At 44.7% G+C, this 26,997-nt stretch overlaps 5 protein-coding genes, 1 long non-coding RNA gene and 1 pseudogene across 7 annotated transcripts; 5 read left to right on the top strand and 2 right to left on the bottom strand.

Moving 5' to 3' along the window:
* LOC136356076 (uncharacterized) lies at positions 1-2,932 on the top strand (annotated as a pseudogene).
* Positions 2,933-3,554: 622 nt separating this feature from the next.
* Positions 3,555-4,959, bottom strand: LOC136356078 (uncharacterized). Its single transcript, XR_010740725.1, has 2 exons — positions 4,485-4,959; positions 3,555-3,809 (listed from the first exon to the last, which is right to left on the bottom strand). It is a non-coding gene; the product is annotated as an uncharacterized lncRNA (long non-coding RNA).
* A 2,391-nt stretch (positions 4,960-7,350) lies between these two features.
* Positions 7,351-10,414, top strand: LOC4324361 (protein CPR-5). The gene is made up of 5 exons (XM_015787549.3): positions 7,351-7,711; positions 8,535-8,591; positions 8,674-8,709; positions 8,791-9,438; positions 9,538-10,414. The coding sequence occupies exons 1-5, from the start codon at positions 7,439-7,441 to the stop codon at positions 10,072-10,074; spliced, it is 1,551 nt and encodes a 516-aa protein (XP_015643035.1). The 5' UTR covers positions 7,351-7,438; the 3' UTR covers positions 10,075-10,414.
* Positions 10,415-11,008: 594 nt separating this feature from the next.
* Positions 11,009-13,382, bottom strand: LOC107280547 (uncharacterized). Its single transcript, XM_015778789.3, has 3 exons — positions 13,030-13,382; positions 11,784-12,182; positions 11,009-11,667 (listed from the first exon to the last, which is right to left on the bottom strand). Exons 1-3 carry the CDS (start codon positions 13,343-13,345, stop codon positions 11,561-11,563), a joined length of 822 nt encoding a protein of 273 aa, XP_015634275.1. The 5' UTR covers positions 13,346-13,382; the 3' UTR covers positions 11,009-11,560.
* Positions 13,383-14,766: 1,384 nt separating this feature from the next.
* On the top strand, positions 14,767-16,846 carry LOC4324360 (small ubiquitin-related modifier 1-like). Its single transcript, NM_001406111.1, has 3 exons — positions 14,767-14,976; positions 16,205-16,354; positions 16,453-16,846. The coding sequence occupies exons 1-3, from the start codon at positions 14,893-14,895 to the stop codon at positions 16,519-16,521; spliced, it is 303 nt and encodes a 100-aa protein (NP_001393040.1). The 5' UTR covers positions 14,767-14,892; the 3' UTR covers positions 16,522-16,846.
* Positions 16,847-17,534: 688 nt separating this feature from the next.
* Positions 17,535-19,719, top strand: LOC4324359 (small ubiquitin-related modifier 1-like). The gene is made up of 3 exons (NM_001406112.1): positions 17,535-17,729; positions 18,985-19,134; positions 19,251-19,719. Exons 1-3 carry the CDS (start codon positions 17,643-17,645, stop codon positions 19,317-19,319), a joined length of 306 nt encoding a protein of 101 aa, NP_001393041.1. The 5' UTR covers positions 17,535-17,642; the 3' UTR covers positions 19,320-19,719.
* Positions 19,720-21,697: 1,978 nt separating this feature from the next.
* LOC4324358 (protein XRI1) lies at positions 21,698-25,115 on the top strand. 2 transcript variants are annotated; one of them, XM_015767103.3, is made up of 8 exons: positions 21,698-21,998; positions 22,906-22,961; positions 23,047-23,181; positions 23,648-23,736; positions 23,928-23,991; positions 24,099-24,224; positions 24,313-24,393; positions 24,474-25,115. In XM_015767103.3, the coding sequence occupies exons 1-8, from the start codon at positions 21,967-21,969 to the stop codon at positions 24,746-24,748; spliced, it is 858 nt and encodes a 285-aa protein (XP_015622589.1). In that variant the 5' UTR covers positions 21,698-21,966; the 3' UTR covers positions 24,749-25,115. The 2 variants fall into 2 exon arrangements, with proteins under 2 accessions (XP_015622589.1, XP_015622581.1); XM_015767095.3 differs by having other exon boundaries at positions 24,066-24,224.
* Positions 25,116-26,997: the final 1,882 nt, after the last annotated feature.

Raw genomic sequence — 26,997 nt, 5'->3', positions numbered from 1 at the left:
AGCTATTGTGGACAAAGGGAAGGGCAAAGCTGTTGTGGGTGCTGGTGAAGGTAAAGCAATGGAAGTGGATGAAAGTGCTAGTGATAGGAGGATTGTCATTTATAGGGAAAGGTCACCTTTGAGGGAAAATGCACCTATGAGGGAGAACTCACCTTATAGGGATACCTCACCCATAAACACTGTCCTGCCTTCTGACAGTGAGGATGATAGTGATTATGTAGGAGGAGATGATTGCCCTTCTGAGGATGATGAAGAGGCTAGGGAGATAGAAAGACACTACAAAGAGTTGAAGAGGAATATGAGAGCTGGAAAGGTTCATGAGCTAGATGAAGTTGTGTTTGAGGGGTTTAAAAGTCAGTCAGCTAGAACTGCTGGAGGTCCAGAAGATGGCAATGACACCCCATATGCAGATAGTGATGATGAAGACTCCTATGATGAGGTTGGCAGTGATGGTGAGCTTGTCAGAAGAAAGGGCAAGTTTCCAAGGTTTCAGAAGCAGCCAGGGGTTCCTGTTTTTGAGCTAGGAATGAAGTTCAGCTCTAAGCATCAGTTCAAGAAGACCATTATAAAATATGCCCTGGCTGAAAGGAAAGTGATTAATTTTATTAAAGATGATCGTGTGATTGGGCTAGCTGTCCTTGGGTGTGTTTGCTGTCTAAGACTACAAGAAGTGATAGTTGGCAAATTGCCACTTATGACAGTATGCATGCATGCCCACCAAGGAGGGACAGTAGACATGTTTCATCTGTTAGGATAGCAAAAAAATATGGCAAGTTCATTGTTGCTAACCCTGGTTGGCCACTATCCCATATGAAAGCAACAGTTCAAGAAGAGATGTTTGCTGATGCATCAATTTCCAAGCTTAAGAGGGCCAAAAGACTTGTGATGCAGAAGGCATTTGATGTGACCAAGGGCCAGTACCAGAAGCTTTACAATTATCAACAAGAACTGCTTAGGACCAACCCTGGGAGCACTGTGGTGATCAACAGAGTGATAGGTATTGAACCACCTGTGTTCAAAAGAATTTACATTTGCCTTGATGGATGCAAGAAAGGGTTTATGGCTGGTTGCAGGAAGGTAATAGGGCTTGATGGTTGCTTTTTCAAGGGATCTACAAATGGAGAGCTATTGTGTGCTATAGGGAGGGATGCCAATAATCAGATGTACCCAATAGCTTGGGCAGTGGTCTATAAAGAGAACAATGAAGAATGGGATTGGTTTTGTGACTTGCTGTGCAGTGATCTGAAGGTTGGTGATGGAAGTGGATGGGTCTTCATCTCTGACGAGCAGAAGGTAATGCTCATGATCCACTGTTTGCTTTTATGTTCTGTCATTTCTGTCATTACAGAATGCATACCTAATGTCTTGTGCATGTTACTGTCAAATGCAGGGAATAATTAAAGCTGTCTCTAAGTGGGCTCTAGAAGCTGAACACAGGAACTGTGCCAGGCATATCTATGCCAATTGGAAGAGGCACTTCAATGATAAAGAGTTTCAAAAAAAAAATTCTGGAAGTGTGCCAAAGCATCATGCAGAATGCTTTTCAACTTGGCAAGAGCAAAGCTAGCCCAACTGACCCCTGCTGGAGCTCAAGCAATATTGAACACACACCCAGAGCATTAGAGTAGGGCTTGGTTCAGGTTAGGATCTAATTGTGACTCTGTTGATAACAACATTTGTGAATCTTTCAACAAATGGATTCTTGAGGCTAGATTCTTTCCTATCATAACAATGCTTGAAACCATTAGAAGGAAAGTAATGGTTAGGATCCATGACCAAAGAAAATGTTCTGATAGATGGAGTACTGTCATTTGCCCTGGTATACTTAAGAAACTTAATGTGTACATTGCTGAATCTGCATTCTGCCATGCTGTATGCAATGGGGCTGACAGTTTTGAAGTCAAGCATAATGAGCATAGGTTCACAGTTAACCTAGATATGAAGGAGTGCTCATGCAGATATTGGCAATTGTCAGGTTTGCCATGTCCTCATTGAATTGCTTGCATCTACTATAGGACCAACACACTAGATGGGTGGGTTGCTCCATGCTATTCAGTGGAATCTTTCAAAAAAAACCTATGCCCATTGCCTGCAGCCAGTAGAGGGCATGACTAGTTGGCCAGATGATCCTAGAGAGCCTCTCAATGCCCCAGGATACATAAAGATGCCAGGGAGGTCTAAGACTGAAAGGAGAAGGGAGCCTAATGAGCCAGCTAAACCTACCAAAGCTTCCAAATTTGGCACAATTATGAGGTGCAGATCATGCAAGCAACCTGGTCACAACAGCAAGGGCTGTCACAAGCACAGTGGGGCAGGTGGTAGCACATCTGCTCCAGGAAATACAGTCACTGCAAATAACAACTTAGTGTTGTCAAGCACACCTAGCAGCATTGCACAAAGCAGGAAAAGGAAGTCAGCTGAGCTCAGTACTAGCACATCTGCTTGCCACACTAGGAAGAGAACAACTCCTACAAAAAAGGTATGTCAGCCAGTCCTTATTCAATTAAACTTTTGAAATTAACATTCATTTGCTAACAACACTTTGTTTCTTTTCCTTCTAGTCAGCAAACACAAACATTTCACTTGTGAAGGTTGCAGCCAGTGCTAGGGTGGCAACTGAAAAAGGTGGTTCAGCCAGTGTGAACCTTCAGGCCATAGTGCCACACTCTCAATGTTCTTCTTCTGCTTCAGTGAGGATCACTTCTGGGAAAGCAAGTGTTTATGTGCAAGCTCAAGAACCAGCCACTACCAATCCCAAGAAAACACCTGTAGGTCCACTGATGCTGATTCCCCTATGGGAAACTGTCACGCCCAGAAATTTAACCCAAATTTCCAGACTATTTTGCGTTTTAAATCCCTGTCCAGGACCAGCCAGGGTACACAAAACGACAAGTAATATACAGTTCCAAACGTAAATAAAGCGTAAAATACTTACGGAAGAGGCACTTAGTCCTCACACCGAAACAGAACGACAGCAGCGAAAAAAGGCGATCCTAGCGGGGCTTCAGCTCTACTCCACAGGCAAAACTCAACTGGGGTCTGAGCCTTGGTCCTCTAACTCCATCTTCAGCTCAGAAGCACTACACTTCTGAAAATGGGGAATAAAAGCAAGACTGAGTACAACCACCGTACTCAGCAAGCCACACCAACGATGCAGTCCCCTCTCGTGCCTAGGTGAATCCGGAAGCGACAGAGGCCGTCGCAGGGCCCGCCCTGCTCCATCACGCCCACCCTTGCCTGGATGCGTCGACTAGAGGAAAGCTACACTACAAGCCCAGCCGTTGCCCACGCTGGCTTGTGGTAAGTACGATAAGTTCTTCTAGGGCATCCCGCGAACCGGTCCTTAACTGCCATGGGTGCAACCAGCAAAACCATGCACCCATAGCCCACCATTCAGTCGTATTTTAGTTGGATAATTACGACCACGAAGCATGGCCAGATGTCTCGAGCACGCAGCTCAACAAGATACTAGAATGTCTAATACTGCAATTATCCCATCGACTGAGCTAGTGGTAATTAAGCATGGCTAAGCATATAGTTCTAGCTAGGTCACATAAGTAACATGAGCTAGTCGATTTATTACCCAATGTTGACAAAGGACATATATCAAGTAAACATGACACAAGCGAGCAGATAGGTAAAACCCTGACCCCATGTAATTAGCAAAATATGCATATTTATTTGCAAACAGTAAAACATTTGTAAATTGGGATCAACATGCTCAAGGGGAATGTGTGACTTGTCTTGCTTCTTCAAACAATCTTCCGAACTCTTATCCTTGCGACCGTGATCTTCCGAAACGACGGATTCTACACGCAGGCACGCAAAACGAGGAAAAACTCTAATAAAAACCAAGGAAACAGTACATAAAAAGTAAACAAACATGTAGAGCTCAATTTTAGATGAATTTTGCAAGTTGAATGGCTCAATTCGGAGTTCGAATGAATTAGATATGAATTTTAGAAGTTTTGAGCCATTTAAATGAATTTCCAGAATTATTAACGAATTATTGTGCAATTGTTAATTATTTTATCAAAGGAAAAGGCTCCTGCTGGCGTCATCAAAGGGTAGCGGCGCCGACAGGCGGGCCCCACACGACAGCGGGCAAGGGAGTGGTCCACCGTGGACCGGGACCACGGGGTGGTCCACCGCCGGTCCACGGGAACCGACAGCCCAGATCAGCCCGAGCTGATCGGGCGGCCACGGGGTGGCGCGGCTGAGCACGGGCACGGCTCAGGCCGGCCCGGCCGAGCGACGGCTCACGGCGGCGCGGCCTCCTGCGGCGACGGCCGACGCACGCGGGAAAGCTGCGGCGCGGCGCGGCAAGGGGATCCGGGCGGCCTAGGCGAGCAGGGCGGCGACAAGCCGGCCGGCCGACCTAACGGCGGCGGCGCACGGCCCGGTGGACGCCGGCGGCAGCCACCGGCGCGGCAGCACGCACGGGAGACAGAGGAGGGAGGCAAGGAGGGAGAGGAGGAGCTCACCAAGGACGCGACGACGAGGGGCGGGGAAAGGCGGGGAAGCTCGGCGTCGGCGCTCCTCGGGACGAAGACGGAACGGCGGCCCGGCAGCGTAGGGTGGAGGTGGCTTGGGATGCACGGTGGAAGGGTGGTTGCGGCGATTAAATGGGGAAACGGAGCGGAGGCCGGGGTGCGGCGAGGCACGGAGAAGCCGGTGGTGCAAACGGCGCGGCGCGGCAGTGGCTAGGGCGGCGGCTAGAGGTGGCTGGAGCTCGCTGGGGACCAATGGAGACAGGGAGCACGGTGGAGAGGTGGTTCGCGTGGTGGAAGGGGAGGAAGAAATGGCGGCCGAGCGTGCCCTTGAGGTGGCAAAGCCAGCGGTGGCGGCGGAGCAGTGCGGCGGCGACGCTAGCGACGGGAAACGGCGGCCGGAGTTCGCCGGAGTGTGGCGGCGCGCGGGAGCGGCGTGGGGAGAGCGAGGGAGAGAGTGCCGGGCCCGGGAAACAAGGGGAAATGGACGAGGGGAGCACGGGGGTGCTTTTTATGGGCTCGGGAAGGCGGGATCGAGGCCGGACGTGGCGGAATCGGCTGGCGAAGTGGGGCGCCGACGTGGGGTGGTGGAGGGGTTAACCGGCGCCGATTTTCGCGGGGAGAGTGGGGGGAAAAGGTGAAGGAGGTGGAGGGGATCGATTTCACGCGCTCGTGGGGCGGGGTGGAGCGCAGGAGCCGCGGCGTCGTGGGACGAAACCGGCGGCCATGGTGGCAGTGGGCGACGGGAGGTTGGGGAAGAAGATGACAGGTGGGGCCTCGGGTCCCACCTATCAGGGAGAGAGAGAGAGGGGAAAACGGGCGAGGGAGGTAAAGCAGACTTGAGGGAGAGAGAGAGCCGAGCGGGCCGAGGGAGGAGGCCGGCCCGAGAGGGAGAGAAAAGGGGCGCGCGGGCCGCGGGAGAGAAGGAAGACTTGGGCCGAAAATGGCCCAAAGAGAGGAAGGGGGATTTTAATTGTTTTTCTTTTTATTTAGTTGGTTAAAATGAACTTGGTGCTTTTAAAATTATTTCTTGAGCTCCGAAAATTCACGGAAAATTCTAGAGAGTACATTAGGGCACAAAGAATATTACAGAATATTCCCGGCCAATGATTTTTAAAGGAAATTTTAATTTCCTCCATAATTCCACTTGATTAAATTGGTTTAACTTTTATTTAATTTCTAGAAAATGCATTATTAAATGATTTTTTTTAATCCCGAACGAAAATCGGGGCGTTACAGAAACTGACAAGCTGTGATGCCATATTGTGCTAACTAGGCAATGTTCTGTGCTTTTTGTGTATTTTGGCAGACTCTAAGCCAACTATGCCTATCTGTGAACTTTATATAATTTGGCAGACTCTAAGCCAACTTTGCCTATTTGTTTAGTTTCTGTAATTTGGCAGACTGCTTGCCAACTATGCTGTGATGTGTGCTTGTTCTGGCAGACTGTAAGCCAGCTAAGCTATGTGGATTGTTATCATCTAAATTGAGTAACTTTGCTCAAATGGTGTGTCATAACCTAATCTGATATGAGATGGCATTTACTGAGCTGATCTGATGTTATGAACTGACTCTTATCAATTTGTTATGCTAAAATTATGTGCAAAGTTACCAATACTCAGTCACTGTTCAGCCAACCACTGCAAAGTCAGCTCAAATATATGCAATGTCAGTGTCATTACTGAATATCAATCACAATTCAGCCAACCACAAATCCATTCACTTAACTTAGATAGTCAAAGAGCACAGCTCAGTTTCTTGGAAAAATACAGCAAAATGCTTTTAGCTACCAGCATTTTGACACATAGATTAACACATTGCACCTCACATCTGAACTGAAATCACATCAAACAACACAAACATGCATCCCAACAACATCAGTACAAGCCAAACTCTCTGTTTCTCTAGCCTACTGTTACTTGCTCTCATAGCAGCCATGTTAGCTTCATTCTCAGCTGCCACAAGCCTCAATTGTGCCACTTCATTCATTGCTACCCCTAATTCTAGGCACCGCTCTTCTACCTTTGGCCTCAGTTCTTCAACACAACGTTGCAGCTCATTCTTCTCCCTTCTTAGCGATAACACGGCTTCACGAAGATCGTTCAACAGCTCCCTCAAAAAACTGCTTGTTGCGGGCTCATACCAGTCAAAAAAATCGCAGCCGGCGCCCTGAAAACATTACATCCCAAATCACCCAACCATACTGCCAGCTCAAACAAAAAAACAAGCAAGCAAACGAAATCTGAATCACTCACCCGATTGCGGCATCGGTAGTACCGTCGACCAGGGTTGTCCACGCTCTAGGAAATCCACCGCACCGCCTTCGCACCACACCGGCACATCACCGCCAGCTGATAATCATAGGGCCCAACTCGCGCCGGGATGGGAGCACGACTGCTGGGATGCGACGACCCCGACGACCGGTCACTGCAATAACTCGCCATCACCTAGCCTCACCTCCTCTTGTCGCCCCCGCCGCCACCGCCGCTTCCGCCGCCCTAAGCTAGGGTTTCAGCTCGAGAAGAGGAAAATGTCGCGCCAACGCCTGGAAACGGCGAGGACAGAGCCTTTAACCCCGTCTATTAACTCCCCAACGGCGGACTGACCAGTGGGTCCCACAGCGCGACACGTCAGCAAAACCGGGCAAAAACTGAGTCAATACTGCCGGTATTCTAGTTTAGTGACCTTAAAAAATCTCGGTGTCAATTTGAGGGACCTCCGGTGAACTTATTCCGTTCGGTCGGTCCCACCAAACCGCCTCACAGTCACAACGTCTAATTCCGGCCCAAACCGTTCACGTTCACACTCACGACGTCGCTTCGCCTCCTCCTCCTTCCGTTTCCGTTCCGTTCCATTTCCCGTTCACACCCTCCGTTTTTCCATTACAAAGGCGACACGAGGCTTTCTTCCCCCAAATCTCACGCGGCGCTTTCTCTCTCTCCCGCGAGATGGACGCCGCGGCGGCGTCCTCCTCCTCCTCCTCGTCGGCGACGATGGCGGCGGCGGCGGCGTCGGCCGCGGAGGCGTCGTTGTCCGGCTCGCCTGCTTCTTCGAGGAACGCTCGCCATCGGCAGCGTAAGGGGGTCCGGCTCCGGATGCTGCGACGGCGGGGGCGGCAGCCTGTGGAGGCCGAGCGCGCCCCGGGCGATGGGGGCGGTGGCGCCGTGCAGGAGGATCTCGCGCTGCCTCTCGGAATGTCCTTCGCCGCCGTCCTCGCGCAGGTGCGTCATGGCGGGTGGATTTCCTTATAGGCAAACCCTGAAGAAAGTAGTAGTACTAGTACTTTTTTCTTCCTTGGCGCTGTTCGTGATCCTCTCTGCGATGTTCGTGCCATCAAATGTACTAGCATATTGCGTGTAGATTCTGTTGCTAGCGTCTCACGAACACGGTAATCTGAGAGGTTGCGTGCTCTGGATGGTAGCTTAGAATGGGAAATGGAACGTTAGACGCGGCAGCTTGGGGCCGAGGAAATTCTTTGTGCTATACTTCCCTCAATGGAAATGTCATTGAGCCAAAATAAAAAAAAGTCATTTTAGTTCACAGCTATATGCTCAGATTTTTCACAAATAAGGGGAAAAACTAGGATGCAAAATGATGAGAACAAGGAATGATTATGAATAAGACAGCAGAGAAATTGGGCTTGACAATGTTGTGGCTTTATGGGTTATGCAAGCCTTGTACTTTTGTCAAATAAGTAGTGTGGCATTTACCGTCTTATTGCAAAATTCAACTTCATTGCTACTATTATTCTTCATTTCCATACTTATAGTGGACATGAAATTAAATAGTCATTTCGATAATACTACCCCGTCATCCTGTCATTGGACATTAAATTAGTCACAGTTCAGCATCTCTTCATCCGAAAGCTTGCACTATAGCAGCATTTTGAACACAGATGCATATGCATGTGCAAAGTCTATCTAATATTCACCTGCGTACATCTGGACATTTGCATTAGTAATTATAAATAAACATGTTTGTACACCGGTTTAGCCCTATGCCCTTATTGTTCAGGTAACAAGGAGCTGCTTTCGTTGACCGCAGGTTATAAATACAAAGAATATTTCAGGACAAAGATTACATCCTGATTTCCTCTCCAAGGTACGTGCTTTCTAATTTGATTTATGAACTCTGTTATCCATAAACCCACAAATTGATGGTCTGAAATTGGGTTTGAGTGTAGATCTGTACATCAGCAGTCAAGGAATCTCTGACAAATGTAAGCCCGGCTACCACTATTATTCAGTTCTCATTGTCTCTTAGTATTCATTGTAATATCCTTTAATTATCGTTTCTGTAGATATATGGTGACAGTTCCAACAGTTTCATCAAAAATTTCGAAAAATCTTTCAGCAGCACTTTTAGGACGCTTCATCTTGTTAATGAAATACCTGTGAATGAGAGAAGTCATATTCCTGAATGTTCTTTTAAACATGATGATTCTGTGGCTGTGGACAGCTTGAGCTCATCTGATTTGCAAAATCAGACAAACAGAATAGAGCATGACCTTGTGAACACAGTGGAAAGTCAACTAGTTCTCTTTGCCAGTGACAATCAGCAGTTAACGCATCTTCGGCATAGCAGATCCTCTCCTGAAGCTGATAATCGCATTCTTAATGCCATTGATCGCTCGAACGAACTCAAGGAATTTGAAATAGGGCTTACCATGAGAAAGTTGCAACTCAAACAGTCACAGTTAGCTCTTAGTTCCCATTCACACATGTTAGAGAAGATTAAGCTATCTTTCGGATTTCAGAAAGCTTCCTTCAAAGGAGAGAAATTCAAGACTCGCATGCAGGAGACAAGAGACGCAGAAATCCTTAGGACGCTAATAGATTTTCTTGTTAGTGCTGTGATAGTTATGTCAGCGTGCTTTGGATATGGAACTTATATTTATTCGTATCAAAGGATAACGGATGTTACGTCAGCTTGTTCTGCCACATCAAAGGTATGTTTATGTAGTACATCTGTTATCACTGAGTAGTTTTCACTTATCGTGTCTCTTTAGTAATCGGAAGCTGTTTTTTTCCCACCCTGTCTCTTTCAGGGATCTAAGTCATGGTGGATGCCAAATTCAGTGTCGAACTTCAGTTCTGGGTTTCTTTTTCTCAGGTGTCATGTAATTGCCGTAACACGTATGTGCTTTGGCATACTAATGATCCTGGCAATTGCTTGGTTAGCATTTCAGCGTTCCTCAACTACTGGGTCAAATATGCCTATAACATTCAATCTCATTTTGCTGGGAATTATCTGCGGCTTTGCTGGAAGGTTTTGTACCAATACACTAGGTGGCGATGGAAACACTTGGCTCATGTACTGGGAGGTTCTTTGTTCTATCCACTTACTTGGAAATCTTTTTCCATCTCTTTTATACCACGTTCTACATGGACCTATTTCAGTATCTCACAGAGAGCAAGTTGTCTGGTTACCATACTGGGTTCGCCGGTGCTTGTTTTATGCTGCGGTGGGGCTTATTCTTCCAGCCTTGACTGGCTTGCTCCCGTTTGCCTCTCTTTCTGACTGGAAGGATCATTTTGTGGAAGAGATAAAATCCATTGTTATCGGTGACAAGATTGAAGCATGAAATTTCTTGGATGTAAGGTGGCGCAATACTTGTCCTGTTGTATCTTTTGAAGAAGTGAAGTTTGTTCAGTTTGAGATTAGCCTCAGAGTTTAGCTTGGTATTGTATGAACTCCAAAGGAGATTATGCTCAAGTTGGTTGCACGTAGACTGACCTGTTAGCTGCCAGCCTGCCACTTTGTTGTAGTTGGAGTGTTATTTTAAACTTTTTTCTAGTTTTATTCTTACTTTGTTGTAAATACTCAATAGCAAGAGATGCTGTTTATCTTTGTTGATTGATTGTTCCACCTGGACATGAGGACAATGAGTGCAGTACAAGACCCTCCAAACGGATTGAGATCCAGTGCAGTTGTTACTATTACTTCAACTTTAGCAGATGGATCAAAAACCAGCGGCTCAGGTCATCAGAAAAATACTGTTCACGAATTACTGTACGAAGTAGCAAATTTCTCCTGTAGCGTTTACTGTTCACGAATTACTGTACGAAGTAGCAAATTTCTCCTGCAGCGTCTAGTGTGCGGTAGGGTGGGAGAGCAAATCCAAGCTGGTGGCTGCATTGATCCAACGGTTATAATGTGCTCTCACTGCTAAAGTTACCGTCGTTATTATGACTGCATTGGATCTCAATTCCCTCCAAACGTCCATGCCCAGTGGCGGATCCATGTATAATTTGTAGGGTTGGCTGATTCCACGGCTTTTTAAAAAACAACCCTATAAAACTTGATTTTCATGTATAAATAAAAATAATAAAGAAAGGGGTTTGTTGGAACCATGCCACTCTATATTTGTAAAATTTGAGATATGCCACTCGTATCTCAATGACATGTAAGACCCACATGAGTCAATGACATGTGGGTCAGGGTGACATATCACAAATTTTACAAAATTTGTGTGACATGGTTCAAATTGTCCCATAAAGAAGAAATGACCCCACTTAAATACAAATCACTCCCCATAAAGAAATAACCCCACTTAAATACAAATAACTAGTAATTGATCTCATAGGTTTATATTTCTGGCTCCACCATTGTCCATGCCAGTGATATCACGCACCCAAGGCTCAACCCTTGAGCAACCTTGAGCTCAGATACATTGTTAGAAAAATTTGCGGTCGGTACATATACGAACACGAGAACAACCGCAAATTCTATGCTGCAATTCAGCAGTTTCTCTATCTTGGATTGAATGAACTATGCACAGATATGCTAAAAACAAATGAGAGTAATTTGTCCTAGTGCCATAAACTGCCAAATTAACCATTGACAATTTCTGGAACTATGGTGATGGAAGTATGATTTACAACATTCTAAAACCAGGGTCTACTTTTCTCACAGAGAACACATTTGCAGTTCGGGATCATATCAGACAGAAGGATGTACATGGAAAATACACAGTACTTCATTATACAACAACCGCAGCAAGCTTACTTGACATATCAATTCATGACCACAGCTTCAAGTAGCCTCGATCATTCCAGAAAGATTTCCAGTCATCTAACTCTTTTGCATGAGAATGAGGTAATCATCTCCTCGTCCCGTGACCGCTTTCCGTGCCCGTTGATGAAGCTGCAGGAGAACTTAACCGGCTGCTGTGTTTCTGCTCCATTGATTGACCATGCAATGTAGGAGCAAGTTAGGAAACATTTTGATCAATGGTCATATTTGAAGATGAGAAAATGTTACTATCTGATAGTAGAGAGCTTTGTCACTAACCTGTGTTGCATTCTATTTGCTTCATCTTCTTAGCTGGATTGGCGTCATCCAATTTTAGTCTTCTCTTCAAACCAAGGGTGATTTCATCGCTAAGTATATCAGCCCCAGTTCTAGACAGAACTCCATCTTCGGAATTCTTGCTCTTCTTAAGACTTTTTCCAGCATACAACCCAAATTTTCGCTTTGGGCAGACCTCGGTTGTACAATCTGAAACCAACCCAAATTTTCTCTTTGGGCAGACCTCTGTTGTACAATCTGAAGCCAACCCGAATTTTCGCTTTGGGCAGACCTCGGTTGTAAAATCTGAAACCAACCCAAATTTTCGCTTTGGACAGATCTCGGTTGTACAATCTGAAACCAACCCAAATTTCCGCTTTGGGCAAACATTGATTGTACAATCTGAAGAGAAGCATATTTTGCAGGGTTAGACTCTATTTTTTGAAATGAACTTCAATACAATGCAAAGGCATTCTTCTAGAATTAAGTGGATAAGATATCACTGAATATTCTTGTGCTAAGAAAAAAAATGAATAAGGAATTGAAACTTGACTTGTTTTCAGGAAACTGAAGCACTGGGAAAATGCCATATAAATTTTACATTGTAGTCTTTATCAAGTTGACTCAAATTTGTTCAAGCCTAGCATACTTAACTCTGCAATACAGCAAACTTCAACAGAAAGTGAGGAAATACTGTGAACTCTGCTTTTTCTTCTGTCTAGTACTCAACGGCTCAACCATATCAGCACCAGCCTTTCATACCTCAATATTATTTGGTGATATATAAATCAGCCTAAAAAAACCAAGTAGCCCAATTTTTTTCGAGGGGACAGGCAGGCAGTTCCTGCAATTCACTATAGAAAAAGAGAGTTGAAAATAGATTACAGTCCTATTGTTCATACTCTTCATAAGACTACAAAAATGAGAATCAGAAATAAGCTATTGGCACTCCAAATTCCAGAATGAAGTGTGACAGTGTGTCAACTTCTATCTGCATTCTACAATATGCATGCTCCAGAGACCAGAGTACCAGAATTCCTAAAAAAATTTACCCAAAATTATCAGGCACCCCACTTGACTCCTGCACTTTACAATACAACTTCCATCTATGCAAACACATGAATCGATGCCACAAAACCAGCAAGCTCACAAACCTCCAGCCAAATCGTTCTCTCTATCTCGTAACAGTAGTAGTGGCATGAATCGAAATTCGAAAACCAACGGTTCGTGGAGAAGCGCGCGCGCATACCTGACACCGGGGGAGGAGGAGGAGGAGGCGCGGGCTTGCCGTGGACGGCGACGGGCGCGGCGGGGGCGTCGCCCGTGGGCAGCCCGCGCGCGGCGAAGAAGTCGAGGAGCGCGCGCCACGTGACGGCGGAGGAGACGTGGCCGCGCCCGCGGCTGACGAAGTAGCCGTTGAGGCGGACGGTGGCCGGGTCCAGCCCCAGCGCCCGGCCGACCATCGCGAGGTCCACCCCGCACCCGCCCTCCACCGCGATCGCCGCCTCCACCTCCGTCTCCAACGAAGACCACCGGAGATTCACGGCCCGGCGCGGCGACGGCATCGCTGCTGCTGCTCTCGATCGAGAGGCGCGCGGAAGCGCGGCGAACTCTCTCTGGTGGTGTCTTGTGGTTTCGAGAGGGTTTTTTTTTTTTTCTAGAAGCGTCGCCGCGAGGTCGGTGTCGGACACGGTCACTGCCAGGTAGGCCATACCTGGTCCGATTAAACTGTACATCGAGGCCTTGGGCCATAAGTCCAACTGCAAGATGGGCCAGATTAAACTGCATACTAGGCCTTGGTCCATAAGCCCATGATCAGTACCGGCAGTCTAACGAAAGCCACTCCTGACTGGGCCCATGCAGAGTGATTGATCTCGCGTGAGTTTGAGATTATTGCATATATAGACATTTCATACTCCCTTTGTTTCGAAATGTTTGACACCGTTGACTTTTTAGCATATGTTTGACCGTTCGTTTTATTCAAAAAATTTAAGTAATTATTAATTATTTTTCTATCATTTGGTTCATTGTTAAATATATTTTTATATAGGCATATAATTTTACATATTTTACAAAAGTTTTTGAATAAGATTTCGAAACGAAGGGAGTACTTATCATAACAAACAAAATTAACGCCTACCAGAAACAGCATAACCACCATCCACTATCTAAAATAAAAACTGATTTGCTAAAAACATGATGCTACATTTTTCAGCTTAACCAAAAACAACACGCTTCCCTACAAGTTAACCTTAACACCAAAATTTCCGTCCGCATGAGCTGCACCTGCACCAAAACCGCCCTTATCTGCAACGGTAAAACAAATGCACGACTTCTAATGACCAAATCAACGGTGGAGATGCGGCCAGCAACACCAATATGACGTACGGCCATCCTGGCGTCACCGTGACGACGACGAGTCGGGCGATATGCCATTGTTCATCTTGCGAGCAAAAAGAACGGCCATATATACAAGCTGGCCACTTCACGAAGAGCTCGGTCCGTTTATTCTCACCGGAGAAAAAAAAAGATAAAAATTCCTTTCGTGTTGCATTTTGTTTCCCGCTTCGCTCGCGAATATTAAATTCGAACCGAAATTTCGTAAAAAGTGGCCGAGATATTCGCGGCAAATCCACCGCCCGTTCGTGCGAGGAGGAGGAAAAGCCACACGTGTTCACACGAGCTGGATAAGATGAAACCAAAAAGTCCAAATTATTTCTGTGCAGCAAAAAAAAAACACCACAACTTTTTTTCCATTAAAAAAGGGAGAAACGGGCGGGGTGCTTGGCTTGACCCGGTCCGCGTGCAAAGTACGCGGCGGGGGTTACGCGGGGCCCACACCCGAGGCCCGCGGGCCACACGCGATCCGGCGCCCCGGACACCGCCGGCCAATCCGGCGCGGCCCACAGGGTTCCCCCCCGCAGGATAGATCCGGACGTGACGCCGACTTATTAAATGCGCTTCTGAGACGCCGCGCTATATGAGCCATCGCGTCCGCCCGTGCACCAGCACCAGCACAGGGTCGTCGTCGTCTCCTTCCTCTCGCCAGTGCCACCACAGCTCAAGCGTGATCCAGCGTCGGGCCGCGCGTGCGAGCGAGCGAGCGTGCGAGATGTCGGCCGCCGGGGAGGAGGACAAGAAGCCGGCGGGGGGAGAGGGCGGCGGCGCCCACATCAACCTCAAGGTCAAGGGACAGGTCTGCCTCTCTTCTTGCTCTCAAACTCGTAGCCTTATTATCCAGTAGTACATAGGAGTAAGTTTGTTCCATAGTGGATGTATGGATTGTAGAATTGAGATTTGAGGGTTAGGTTCGATTGGTAAGCCCGCAAGCGATATAGTGGCGGTTGTTATGTTCGGCGATGGATTCGGATTGCTTTGCGGAGCTATTAGCGTGGCTGCGACCAAGCACTTGGTTCGATGGTTTGACTTTGCTTGATTCGTCCAGATAGGGAACGTTTTGTTTTATGTTGTGCTGATGCTAGTGTGAAGTTCAATTTATGCATGAATCGATCTTTTGTTAGGTTGTTGAGTGATGAGTTTCCTGTGGATTTATAATGGGAATTCGTATTTAGTTGAATGAGCATCATCAGCGCTTGGTAGTCTCACGGAGTTTATGGATAAGGGTTTTATTTATGGAAGGATTTGAGCTTGGATTACTTTCATCCTAAGTTTGCAGCAACATCTTTTAGATGATTTGACAATAATGTTAACTCAGTAACACTGCTAGTGTAGGGTACATAAACTCAGGTTTGATGCCAGCAATCTGAGGACACTGAAATTTTGATTTTTGATTTTTGCCATAAAAATGCTAACTTTTCAGCAAACAAGATGAAAAATATGGTCAGTATTGCTCGTTTAATCTGCTAGAGTTTGCAAATTAGTATCCATCTTCCATTCTTTAACTTGTATGATATCTTGTAAAAATGTGGTCAGTATTCCTTGTAAAAACTTACTGTGGGTTTTATGAACTGTGGGGATTGTATGGTTAATACTACCTTCACTAACTCTTCTGTTGTTCATGCTAATGTGTATGCTGGTCTATTGAATTTGTAGCAATAGTTGGAAGAATCACTCGCTCATTCATTTCAACAGATTGTATGTTTTTGTTGCATGCAACTATTGTTCTGAACGTTGTCGTACTGCATTTTTCAGTAATGGGCTAATCTTTTGCTTCCTGAAAAGTGTGGCACAATCGAGAGCGTACTTTGTTAAATATATCAGTTTACAGTAGAAATACGTATCTTACAAGTTACAGTCAAGTCTAGAGACCATAACTTCAGATGCCTTTGTTTTTTTCCCCTTGAGCATCAGAATTTCCTCTGTACATGATATTTTGGTTATGCAGCACTCTCGAATGAGAAATTATTTGACAATAGTTGTGTTTTTTTGTGCTCGATTCGTTAACAATTTCCTTTGTTCTGTAGGATGGGAACGAGGTATTCTTCCGCATCAAGAGATCTACGCAGCTGAAGAAGCTGATGAACGCCTATTGTGACCGTCAGTCTGTGGATATGAATGCTATTGCATTCCTATTTGATGGTCGTAGGCTCCGTGGCGAGCAGACCCCTGACGAGGTGCGTAGCTTATCTTCTCTTCATACTCAATTCAGTATTTGCGGAGCCTAGCAAATCATCACCAATCCATTACTGATGACCATTGCAAACTTGTTCAGCTCGAGATGGAAGACGGGGACGAGATCGACGCCATGCTCCACCAGACTGGAGGCTGCCTGCCTGCCTAGAAGCTTAGGAGTTCTTGCAGCCTCGTAAAATTGTGCCTTTAGTAGGCTCAATATCTAGAAGTACATGAAAAAAAAGAAGCCTAAAAGAACTTGTGAGGCTTTGGTCCTGTGCCATAGCTGAAGGACATTAGAAGAGCTTTGTTTGGCAAAAATATTTTGGTACTTCGGCTGTTATGACTCGTTTATCCATACCCTAATATGTCCATCGTTGCTGGTGCTTGGCATGTTTTCTTTTGCATCATTTGCTGTTCATTCTGCTGTGTGTTTCGTGGCACAGCACATTTTAAGTGATTTACTGCTAGCTTGTACCTTTTCTGTTTGTAATATTCCGATCGTGCAGCGAGTGGTCAGATAATCGAACCTGCAGGAGGAACAATGAAAGCATTGGCATCCTACACCTGAAGCCTCAAGGTATGGTTAAAACTGCAACTTGATGAGGAGCTTCTCGTCTCTGCTGTGTTCTGTCTGTTGTGCTTAAGGAGAGCAAAAGATGAGTGATTAGAGAATAAGATTGAGGTATGTTGTGGGCATCAGCCCATTTTTTATGTGTAAACCGATTCCTTAAACCTGTCATTCTCTCCGTTGATATCCAATTTGGCTGATCTGTGTTGTTTATCAACACTTATGAAAGTTTAATTTCATACAACAAAAAAAATCGAGAATATTACAACACGTTACTGTAAAGTGGATGGATACATGACCAATAGTCACAGGCGAATATATTTATATTTTAAAAAAAGGCAAAAACATTAAAGTAGAGGATAAGTGGATAACCTCTGCCAACAAAAAGAGCCAGCCCTAGGGGCCCACGTCCTTTTGACCTGCTGCGCGTAGAAGTGACGCAAGAAGGCAGCGGGCCCACTAGGCAGGCGGCCCAGGTAGCAGGAGGCCCAGGTAGTCGCAGAGGCGCGGCCCACATGCGAGAGCCCGCGTGCAAACCGAGGCCGACCTGAGAGAACTCTTGGACTTCGCGGCCGCACTATATAAGATCCTCTCCGCCGCTGGCTATCCACTTCTCCTCCCCCAACCTCTCCGGCGACGCATCGAACCCCAAAATTCTTCCTCTCTCGAGAGAGAGCTAGGTTAGGATCGGATCAATCTCTCGCTTCCTTCCCGTGAAGATGTCGTCGCCCGCGGGGGAGGATGAGAAGAAGCCGGCGGGGGGAGAGGGCGGCGGCGCCCACATCAACCTCAAGGTCAAGGGACAGGTGCGTTTTCCTCCTGCCCCTTCACCTGGGATGGAGCGATCCCGTGGCGGGGTTGATTGCGTGATCGGAATCGCGTCGATTCTATCTAGATGTGAATGTGTTCGCTTCCTTTGTAGGGATTATGGGGCGTCTGCTCTTGCGATCGAAATCGCGATCGGAATTGCGTTGTGATGTGGTCTTAGGGTTTGTAGGTTGGAATTTCAATTCCCTATTTGGGCGTTGTTTGATATAAGTTTGGGTAGAAGAGGAAGTTTTAGCCGTAGGAATTATCGATCGATTTGTGCTAGGGCATGGCCGACCTTTGAGTTTCTAGCAGCGAGGTACTCCTACATGATGGGAGAATTGGTTAAGCACATAGGGGTTGTTTATCATCAGTAAAAATTCCAGTCCAATACAACTTACTCTTGATCATTGGTAATTTTGTTTGAGGCGTTAACCTTGATATGGTACTCTCTTATGATTTTTTGTTCCGAGTATACATGATAATTTAGTTGAATTTTCATTCAGATTATCAGTTCCTATGATGTTTTAGTTGATGCTGGTGGGTATCATACTCTCTTAGTTCGCAATGGCTGAAAGGAGTTTTTGTTCAGCGATACAGAACAATTTGTTGAAGCCAAATGGGATGTTTCATTGCTCAGTATCTCCTTCATACAGCATTGATCATAATTAGTTTAAACCCTAGTTAGTTGCATTCTCGATTTAGACTCTGGCATTCTCGAACATCTGAGTCATAGGCACACAACTATGCACATCCTTTGGCTAGTTAATTGTAATGATATTCAGAGCAAATCTGATCTGTGTATGCCTGTTGCATTTTCTGTCTGGAATTGTTAATATGGTTTTTTTCAAATACTGCCTTATAGGACATTTTCATGTACCAGGGCTGAGTTTTTTTGTGTTAAATACTCATAAAGGGGAGACTTGCTAGTTGCATGCATATCATAAGTTGCAGACAATTCTCAATTTCTGAGTGTCCAGATAAAATATAATGGCAAGAATTTGAGAATATGCATTTGTCTGTGGTTGTGTGCTAATAGGATATTATACTTCAATTCAAAAGTTTTAGATCACTCATAAATTTGCATCAACTTTGAAGTTGAATCATTTATCAATTGAGTCACTACGCTGCAAATTGAAAACAATGCATTTATTTGTTTGCGATGATGAGATGTTGCCAGATTTTTTTTCTTTTGTTAGTAAAGTGCATTTTATGTTTTGGCGCCATAAAACCTTATCATTCCTTGTGCTGTAGGATGGCAACGAGGTGTTCTTTCGTATCAAGAGATCAACCCAACTGAAGAAGCTGATGAACGCCTACTGTGATCGCCAGTCCGTGGATATCAAATCTATTGCCTTCCTGTTTGATGGTCGTAGGCTCAATGCTGAGCAGACCCCTGACCAGGTGCGTGATATACCATACTGCCTTCTCTAAACAATGAGCTGATGCAAATACTGCCTTCCCTAAAACCCAGTGCTATAGCTGATGCTTTTTTACCACTGCAAACTGTTTGATTTCAGCTCGAGATGGAAGACGGCGACGAGATTGACGCCATGCTTCACCAGACTGGGGGCTCTCTGCCTGCCTAGAGCTCATATGAAGCTGTTGCAACAATGCAACCGCATTACTATTTTCTGCCTTGTTAGAGTCAGTCAGTCTAGAGGACATGAAACTAGTCTAAAGAACTTGTGAATCGTTTGGTCCTGTGCCCCAGCTGAAGGACATTAGGGTGGCTTTGTTTAGCGAGACTTGGTACTTTGGTGTGTTAATCCATCGCCTAATTTATCCATCCTTTGCTGGTACTCCCGATGATACGCTGATTGTTTTTTAGCTCCTCGAAGCTGCATGCTTTTGTTTTGCTTTGCTGACCGTCTGTTCTGTCCCGTGTACGCTCGTCCGTTGAGTGCCGGGAGATTGACTGTCAGTTTTTGTGTTACTGCCTCCTCGGAATTCGTGCGCTGCACGTGTTAACTGTTGGATTTCACCCTGATTATCGCGCTGTTACCATGGGAATATTTCCTGCTACTGCAATCATCTCTGTTTGTTTCAGCATCGCTTTACTAACAGCAGTTACAATAGCAGGCTATAAACCAGCCTTAAACATATTTTAAACATATTTTAAAAAGATAAATAAGGAGAGAGATTGGCAGCGGGCTACAGATTTATAGCCAGCTGTAGCACGGACTTCAAGACGCAGGGTGTGTATGACAGGTGGGACCAGATATTAATAGTGTACTATGTAACTATTGTATGAATGAGCTATTAGATTGGTTATAGATAAATTAGAGCTAGTAGTTGGCTATATTATTAAACTTGCTCTAAGGGCAGTCCCAACCCATAACACTAGACATGGTTTACATAAAGTTCATATCATCAAGAAACTAGTACTAGACACAACTCTTCCAATGCAAACATCACTATTTCATACTTCAATTTAATGCTACTTATGAGATGTCTTGGATGTTGTATAGAAATCATGTCTCATACAAGACATGGTTTTTTTCTATTTCCTCATTTATTCACTTGCCACATTATGTTTTATCCTAGGTGGTAACTTATTTAATGATATGGACACCATCCTAATTATTGGGTTGGGAATACACTAACGAGTGTATTTCGTCTTTATTATGCTGCTAATGAGACGAATCCTTGAACGCTGGCTCATCAGTTGGTAATGCTACTGAGAATAAATCTGCACGAATTTGTTGTACAGATCTGTTTTGCAACTAGGATTAATCAAACTGGAACTTTTTAGAGCTGATAGTTATTGATCTATTAATATAGACCATTTGGTCATGAGACCGGGATGGCGTGACAAACACGCGGCCGATCGATCCACGGTACGATCGATGGTCCTGTTACCTCGCTTGCAAACAGATCTGTGATTAGTGGGCGAGATCAAGATCCAAATCCTGCACATTAAAGCTTTTTAGATTTGTTGACTTGCACAAGTTGCAAAAACTAAAACATGCGGATCACGAATTCACGGTGGATGGATCCCGCTAAGACGGATCGTGCGCCATGTTAACCTCGCCTTTTTATCTCGTCTTAATCTTTAATATAGCCCCCCTAAATTTTAATCTCATCTGACAAATCAGAGAGCTGACATTCTTAGAATTTACTCTTCTCGCCATTATCCTCCCATGTGCACCCCCCCTTAACCTCCCCTTGCTTTCGTCTTTAGCCACCGTAATTTTCTACCTTTTCTACTAGCACCAGATTAAGCTTAATTAACACAGCAGATTAACAATGCAAATCTCTCTGACATGTGGGCCACCCAGGCTGTGCCCCACATGTCAGCCTCTGGTAGTGGGGCTGCACTGTAGCAAATGGATGAGGTGAGGGTTGAATGCTCCGGGTCACATGAAGCCTCAGGTCCCCGTATTCAATGGCAGCGATCTACCCGTTCGTCCTGCTTCCCCCTCAGTTAATGCATTAACTATTTTGCTTGTTTTTTTTGCCATTAATAAAAAAAACATTTAACAGATCTTGCACGTCCCTGTGACGAGATACACAACCATACCAAAAATGCCGAGCATCCATTTACGCACCATCATTAAATCAGGTCCAAAAATAAAATTTCGGATAATTTTTATATACGTTTCAATCCGGCTTTTTCTTTACGTTTCTATATAAAGCAGCTTTGGATTTAACCCAGCATGTGTGTGTGTGGGGCAATTTGACCCGCTTCCTTCCTTCTGTCACAAGCCACTCCAGTGAAGCAGTTGTTTAACAGCTTCTTTAACCTCTAACCACTCTGTTAATCTGTCACGACCATCTGATCTAAACGGGGTAGCAATTAGATTAGTCATAATCTAATAATCCAATCTGTCACTACTGGAGTACTACTCCTCCTTTTGTTTTGTTTTTTTGTCGGTCTCCGTGCCCTTGTGCAGTCACATTGGAGATGGAGAGGTGAGAGAGAGAGAGAGAGAGATAAAAAAGGAGAAGTTTTTTGGACTTGTTTAAGCATTTTGCTGGCTCGGAGTCCAGAGTGAGAAAGAGACATGCACAGAGAGAGAGAGAGCGGTGAAAGAAACTGCAAACTGCCCACTGCCCACTCCCTCCTCTCCGGTCTCCATCTCCCAGTTTCTTCTTCCTCTCCGCTCTCTCCGCTGCTCTCGTCCCGTCTCTGTCCGGATTGCTCCGATTTCTTGCTCTTTACACCTGTCCATGGCGGGGTGAGTGGAGAGCGCGAATCTTGGATCCAACCCTTCGCGTTCTTGCTCGGCGAGGATGGAATTCGGGGGCGCCATTGATGATCAGAGGTGAGCTCTTTGGGGGTGCTTCGCGTGATTCGGGATGATTGCGCGGGTGGGAAAGGCGGTGGTTTTTTGATTGGTGGATTGGGAGGGGGATGGAATTGCGATTTTTGTCGATTTGATTCTGTCTTCGCTTTAGTTTTTTGTCCTCGTTGATCCCTAATTTCGCTTTCTCTGGTACGGTTGTTGGTTGGGGGAGCGGGATTAGTACCAACTCTGCTGCCCTTCTTTTTTTCTTCCTAATCTTTATGGCGTGATGTGATGTTAAGAGCCGGGAAAGGAGACTTCGAATTCTGGGAGAAAGTACCCGTGGAATTCTTTCGTTGGAAGCTTTGTTGTATCTTTTGCTCTTTTTGTGGTGTGTACTGTGTCTCAGTTCGTTGCAGTTAAATGTTGTTACTTGGTTGCTTTTGCTGCTAAACCCTAGTGGCTGGTTGTTCATGATTTTTGTAAGGAATGCTAGTGATGAAAGCATTCTTGTGCTTTTAACTTGCTCTCGTTTAGGCATTTGATTGGATATCCCTGCCCAACATCAAAGATTTCCTTTTTTTATCTTTTAGATTGCCAATGTTTAGCTTTTGTCTCATAGCTTTGCCCTCCACTAGTCTGCAATCTGAGTTTTCTGAACATTCTTGTGTTCTACAGCAAAAACCCCTGTAATGCGGTTCACAGGATGAAAGCTTTGCGTTTGCTATTTGTAATTGTTGGTTGCTGATTCATACAGCACTCCATAGGTGTAACAGTCTTAGTTGAACATTGGATGCATTTTTTTAGTTGACATTGAAAGTCCTCTAAATCATAAGATGTGCAAAGATATATGCTCTGTATCCCACTCATTTATTTGACGTTTTTAGAACTTTTTTTACTCGAGTAATTATTCATAACGGCGCCTTCAATGTGGAACATTGTACAGTGAAATGTGGGGATGGCAAAGTCAGGAGTATGATCTGCAGAAAGATTTGCTTGCTGGTATGCACCGTACTTTTCATCAGTAGTTATGTCCTTCAGCTCCCCCCTGCAAAAGGATAGTGCTGAACAATTTGTCTGATTTCAGAAGAAGCTGCAGATCCATCTAGCTGTTTGTGGAGTGAAGCAAATCAGAATGCCGGTGATGCTTGGACCATGTTTGATGAGCAAACTCCAATAAAACATTGTACAGACATAGATTTTCAGTTCTGTGATATAGGAGGTAAAGGATTTCTTTTCTTGTATGTATGATGCAACACTTCATAGTTATCATTAACCGCCAATATATTGCACTGTCAAAAATAGCTGCCACCATTTATCTCTGAAGTCCCTAGCACGTTTCTACAATCAGTCTTAAGACACATTTGCCACTTAGTAATTTTAATGCCCTTCTGCTTCCTAATAATATCATTGACACACATATTTGGTTGTGTTTCTATATACAAGCAGAGTTGTAGATAATACCATCTTCTGTGTACACTGAACATTGGACAAATATCTTTCCTTGTTATTTGCCTTCCTGAGGCTTGATTTAAACAATCACTTGAAATTAGAACATTGCATTACACTTGTAATCTTGGTCACCATCTCCAAACGAAACAAATCAATAATAGTTCTATCTTATCTCACCTTTTGGTGCATACCAAGCGGTGCTTTTGTTTGATGTCCTTATGTGAACATGTATGCAGATATCATTGTCAAGGATTTTGATGAAGGAAAGGAAACTTTACAAGCTAAACGAAGACGCATGCTGCAGTTCTGTTCAGACAATGTTGAGGTATATACCAAGTCTAATGTTCTAATATGAAGTTAAGTCCACTAATCGTTTTAGAAAAAGTCCATGAAAAATGAATTTAAATACAGATTAATACTTCTGGGTTGCAAGGCTTGTCAAAGCAATGATCAAATACACTAACTTGGTGTTTTAAATCCATCAATGTGATAGTCTTGTACTCTTGTTATGTGTAGATGGATTGTGCTATGGCAGCAGATGGACTATCGGAAAATCTTCAATTGAATTTGGGTTTCTCTGGTATATCTCCACCATGTCTGTTATGCTAGATTGGGTTGATTTATCTCCACTCTTAATTCTAGAGATGACTCCAGGTGATCAGTGTTTATTAAACTGTGATGGGACAGAGGAACTACCAGAAGAATGGCTAGTAGATTGTTCACCACAAGAGAGTGAGCCTCAATGCCCGCCTGAAGATATGTCCGTTCATTTGAGTAGTCCTGCTGTGGCCATGGAAGAAGCCAATCTTTCCGGTTAGTGTAAACAAACTTCTGTTCCCAGAATTTCAGTACTTCTATTTGTTGCATGACACTAGAGTGTGTTCTCTACTTTGTTTTACAGTGCACAAAAATTCTTCGTCTCGGGAGCAGGGCAACACAGTCCAGAAGAACACTGTGCAAGCTCGACCAACACCTCTGAAAGGTATACCCAATTCTAGCATATTTGCCATGTTTCTGCCCCCTTATGATCCATAAACTCATATGTTATCCTTTGGTTGACAGCTGGAAAAAATATTATTAGAGCAAGAAAGGTGAAAACATCAGTCGTCTATCCTTTCGAGCTTATCAAGCCATGCGGTTTTCATGGTGATGTCACATTGCATGATATCAATCAGAGGATCCACGCCCCGCCCCCATACAAGATAAAGCACAAGATCGACGAGGAGCAGCTCTCCTATCAGACTTCAGCTATTTCCGGGAAGCCTGTAGTCCACAAGACAAAGATTCATACAGAAGGAGGAAAGGGCAGTATCACAATCACAAGAACTAGAGGTTAATTAGGTCAATGGTATGCATATATGGTGCCAATATGGTCCTTGTACCATGCATTTCTGATATATTGGGTTGTGTCAATGTTTTGTGGCCAAGGAAATGCATGCCCTTGTTGGAATATTGTTAGCCATTTTTTTTTCACTTTATTTCTTCCATTGTCCCCCCTTCGGAACTTCTTTGCCTGTACTTGCTTGGTTAGTGTGAGATAGTATGATAATAGAGTGTGTAGGCAGGGTGTGGCAGTGGCAAAGTGTGCTGCTTTTTTGGTTCTTGGTTGAAGGGGGAAAGTTGATGTAATCAGATAAGTCAGTAATTGTGGACATATTGGTTTGGTGAGATTATATTTTGCAAGATCAGCTTCATAGCTACGTACATCTCTGCTGCAAACTCCATATCCTGAAGTCTAACCGTACAATTTTACTGCTTGAAGCATTTTCAGCACATACTGTTCATGTTCAGATACCTGAACTGATAATTAAAATTGCTCCATTAATATCACAATATAATTACTCCTAATTGATGAATAGTATACTAGTATTTAACTAGTGTGAGGGAGGTACAATCCAGAATGGTTTAGTGCTCTTGAGATCCAAGTCGCGATCATGAACTCGAACAATGTCCAGCGTCTGTTCATCGAGGTCGTAGATGCAGAGATCCCCGTCGTTTTCCCTGAAATTCTTCATGAAGTAGACGTGGTTCCGTTTCAGGTTGAGCACCTTCTTCCAAGGGCATCATGAAACTGTGTGATTACTTCGAGCAGGTCCCTTTACTTATTGGATAGAGCTACCGTTGGTCGCCTTATGACCCTTATCCAAGAAGTTCATGAAGACAATGCACACCTCAACCTCACCAGCGGCAAGATACACGATTGTTTGCGGACTGGAGTTAAACCTCTCTACCTCGCAAAGTTGAGAGGTTATTCTCTCTCACCTGCCGATTACCAGGAACGTAATCTGGGTATATTCATCCTCCCAGTAGCAAGATAGTGTTCAGATCACCCACATAATAAGATTGGAGGGGATTCCCTTGTTCGGTTAATCCCTGTGAGGGAGGGATTGGAGGGGATTTATTCCACACCCTATTGTGGTATGGAATTATCCCCCCTCAGTTCCCTTCAATCCCCTCCAAACGGAACATGGCGTTAGGTTTGCAGGGGATTGAAGGGGATTGGAGGGGTTTAAGGGGGAATAATTCCACACCACAATAGGTGTGGAATAAATCTCGTCCAATCCCTCGCTCTCGGGGATTAACCGAACATAGCTTTATGAAGGAGAAGGCAACTACTACAAGCCATTATTCATGTCTATGCATAAGGCACTTGTGGCCAAGTATGTTGTCGACTATTAAATACCAAATTTGCGTCGTCAATACCTGCATAAATTTAAAAATATAAAACATCCAATATAGTGGTAGGTTTATGTCGACGAGTGATACTCGCGGACCGGATGAGTAGAGTATTGGGGTACGTTGGAACGATGGTCTACATAGTACAACATCAAGCAGACAAAAGACAAAGATTATACTGGTTCAGGCCCCTTGTCAGGTAATACCTCTAGTCCAGTTTATATGGGATTGATGATGATGAGAACGTATTACAAAGAGAGTAGTCGAAACAGATGATATCGACGAGATCGTAGTCGAGGGATTCAACGAGATCTCCTGACGACTTGGCTCCGCGTACTCCGGCTTCGTAAACTTTGATGGGTGTATTGGCGATGGAATTGGATGCCTTGTACCCCTCTCAGGGGGTCCCTTTTATACTGTGGACGTGGATCATCTTGACCCCAAGAAAGATATGAGGATATGTGATTTGATACGGCATAACAGAAATCGTATTCCCTCCGAGTAGGCCCTTGGAAATCGCTTGACTCGTAGAGATATTTTCCATAATTTGGAACGGATTCCAAATGATATTTATGGGAACGATCCGTATACATGAAGGTATGCCTTGTTGGTATATTCCATAAGTCGAAGGATAGGAGGCATGCCTTATCCGTAACCCTGACAATTTATTTCTAACAATTTTCACGAGTGTTGGTGTATATATATAAAGAAGGGGAAGAATTACATTCATATTCAAGCCAATGAATTATCGAGTCCATAAACCCAACAAAATACCTATAACTAGGTCTTGGCTCAGCCTAGCTGGCCTAGAAACTTCACAAGTCGGTAATTACCTACCTCCTAAGACGGTTGTGACCGTTTCCTGTGCTCCAACCGTCATCAGAAGGACACATGGAAAGAAGAGAATGAA

The sequence above is a fragment of the Oryza sativa genome, chromosome 1, assembly GCF_034140825.1.
Source record: "Oryza sativa Japonica Group chromosome 1, ASM3414082v1".
NCBI lineage: Eukaryota > Viridiplantae > Streptophyta > Magnoliopsida > Poales > Poaceae > Oryza > Oryza sativa.
The sequence above is the reverse complement of the archived record's forward strand: the minus strand, read 5'-3'. Positions and strand labels throughout refer to the sequence as shown.

Excerpts from the sequence above, each read along its gene's own strand:
- LOC4324361 (XM_015787549.3), top strand. The coding sequence starts at position 7,439 with ATGGACGCCGCGGCGGCGTCCTCCTCCTCCTCCTCGTCGGCGACGATG. Across the intron at positions 7,712-8,534 it reads TCGCCGCCGTCCTCGCGCAG|GTTATAAATACAAAGAATAT; the intron begins GTGCGTCATGGC and ends CGTTGACCGCAG. Across the intron at positions 8,592-8,673 it reads ATCCTGATTTCCTCTCCAAG|ATCTGTACATCAGCAGTCAA; the intron begins GTACGTGCTTTC and ends GTTTGAGTGTAG.
- LOC107280547 (XM_015778789.3), bottom strand. The coding sequence starts at position 13,345 with ATGCCGTCGCCGCGCCGGGCCGTGAATCTCCGGTGGTCTTCGTTGGAG. Across the intron at positions 12,183-13,029 it reads TCCTCCTCCCCCGGTGTCAG|ATTGTACAATCAATGTTTGC; the intron begins GTATGCGCGCGC and ends GCTTCTCTTCAG. Across the intron at positions 11,668-11,783 it reads GCAAATAGAATGCAACACAG|AAACACAGCAGCCGGTTAAG; the intron begins GTTAGTGACAAA and ends TCAATGGAGCAG.
- LOC4324360 (NM_001406111.1), top strand. The coding sequence starts at position 14,893 with ATGTCGGCCGCCGGGGAGGAGGACAAGAAGCCGGCGGGGGGAGAGGGC. Across the intron at positions 14,977-16,204 it reads ACCTCAAGGTCAAGGGACAG|GATGGGAACGAGGTATTCTT; the intron begins GTCTGCCTCTCT and ends TTTGTTCTGTAG. Across the intron at positions 16,355-16,452 it reads GCGAGCAGACCCCTGACGAG|CTCGAGATGGAAGACGGGGA; the intron begins GTGCGTAGCTTA and ends AAACTTGTTCAG.
- LOC4324359 (NM_001406112.1), top strand. The coding sequence starts at position 17,643 with ATGTCGTCGCCCGCGGGGGAGGATGAGAAGAAGCCGGCGGGGGGAGAG. Across the intron at positions 17,730-18,984 it reads ACCTCAAGGTCAAGGGACAG|GATGGCAACGAGGTGTTCTT; the intron begins GTGCGTTTTCCT and ends CTTGTGCTGTAG. Across the intron at positions 19,135-19,250 it reads CTGAGCAGACCCCTGACCAG|CTCGAGATGGAAGACGGCGA; the intron begins GTGCGTGATATA and ends GTTTGATTTCAG.
- LOC4324358 (XM_015767095.3), top strand. The coding sequence starts at position 21,967 with ATGGAATTCGGGGGCGCCATTGATGATCAGAG. Across the intron at positions 23,737-23,927 it reads TCTGTTCAGACAATGTTGAG|ATGGATTGTGCTATGGCAGC; the intron begins GTATATACCAAG and ends TGTTATGTGTAG. Across the intron at positions 24,225-24,312 it reads GGAAGAAGCCAATCTTTCCG|TGCACAAAAATTCTTCGTCT; the intron begins GTTAGTGTAAAC and ends TTTGTTTTACAG.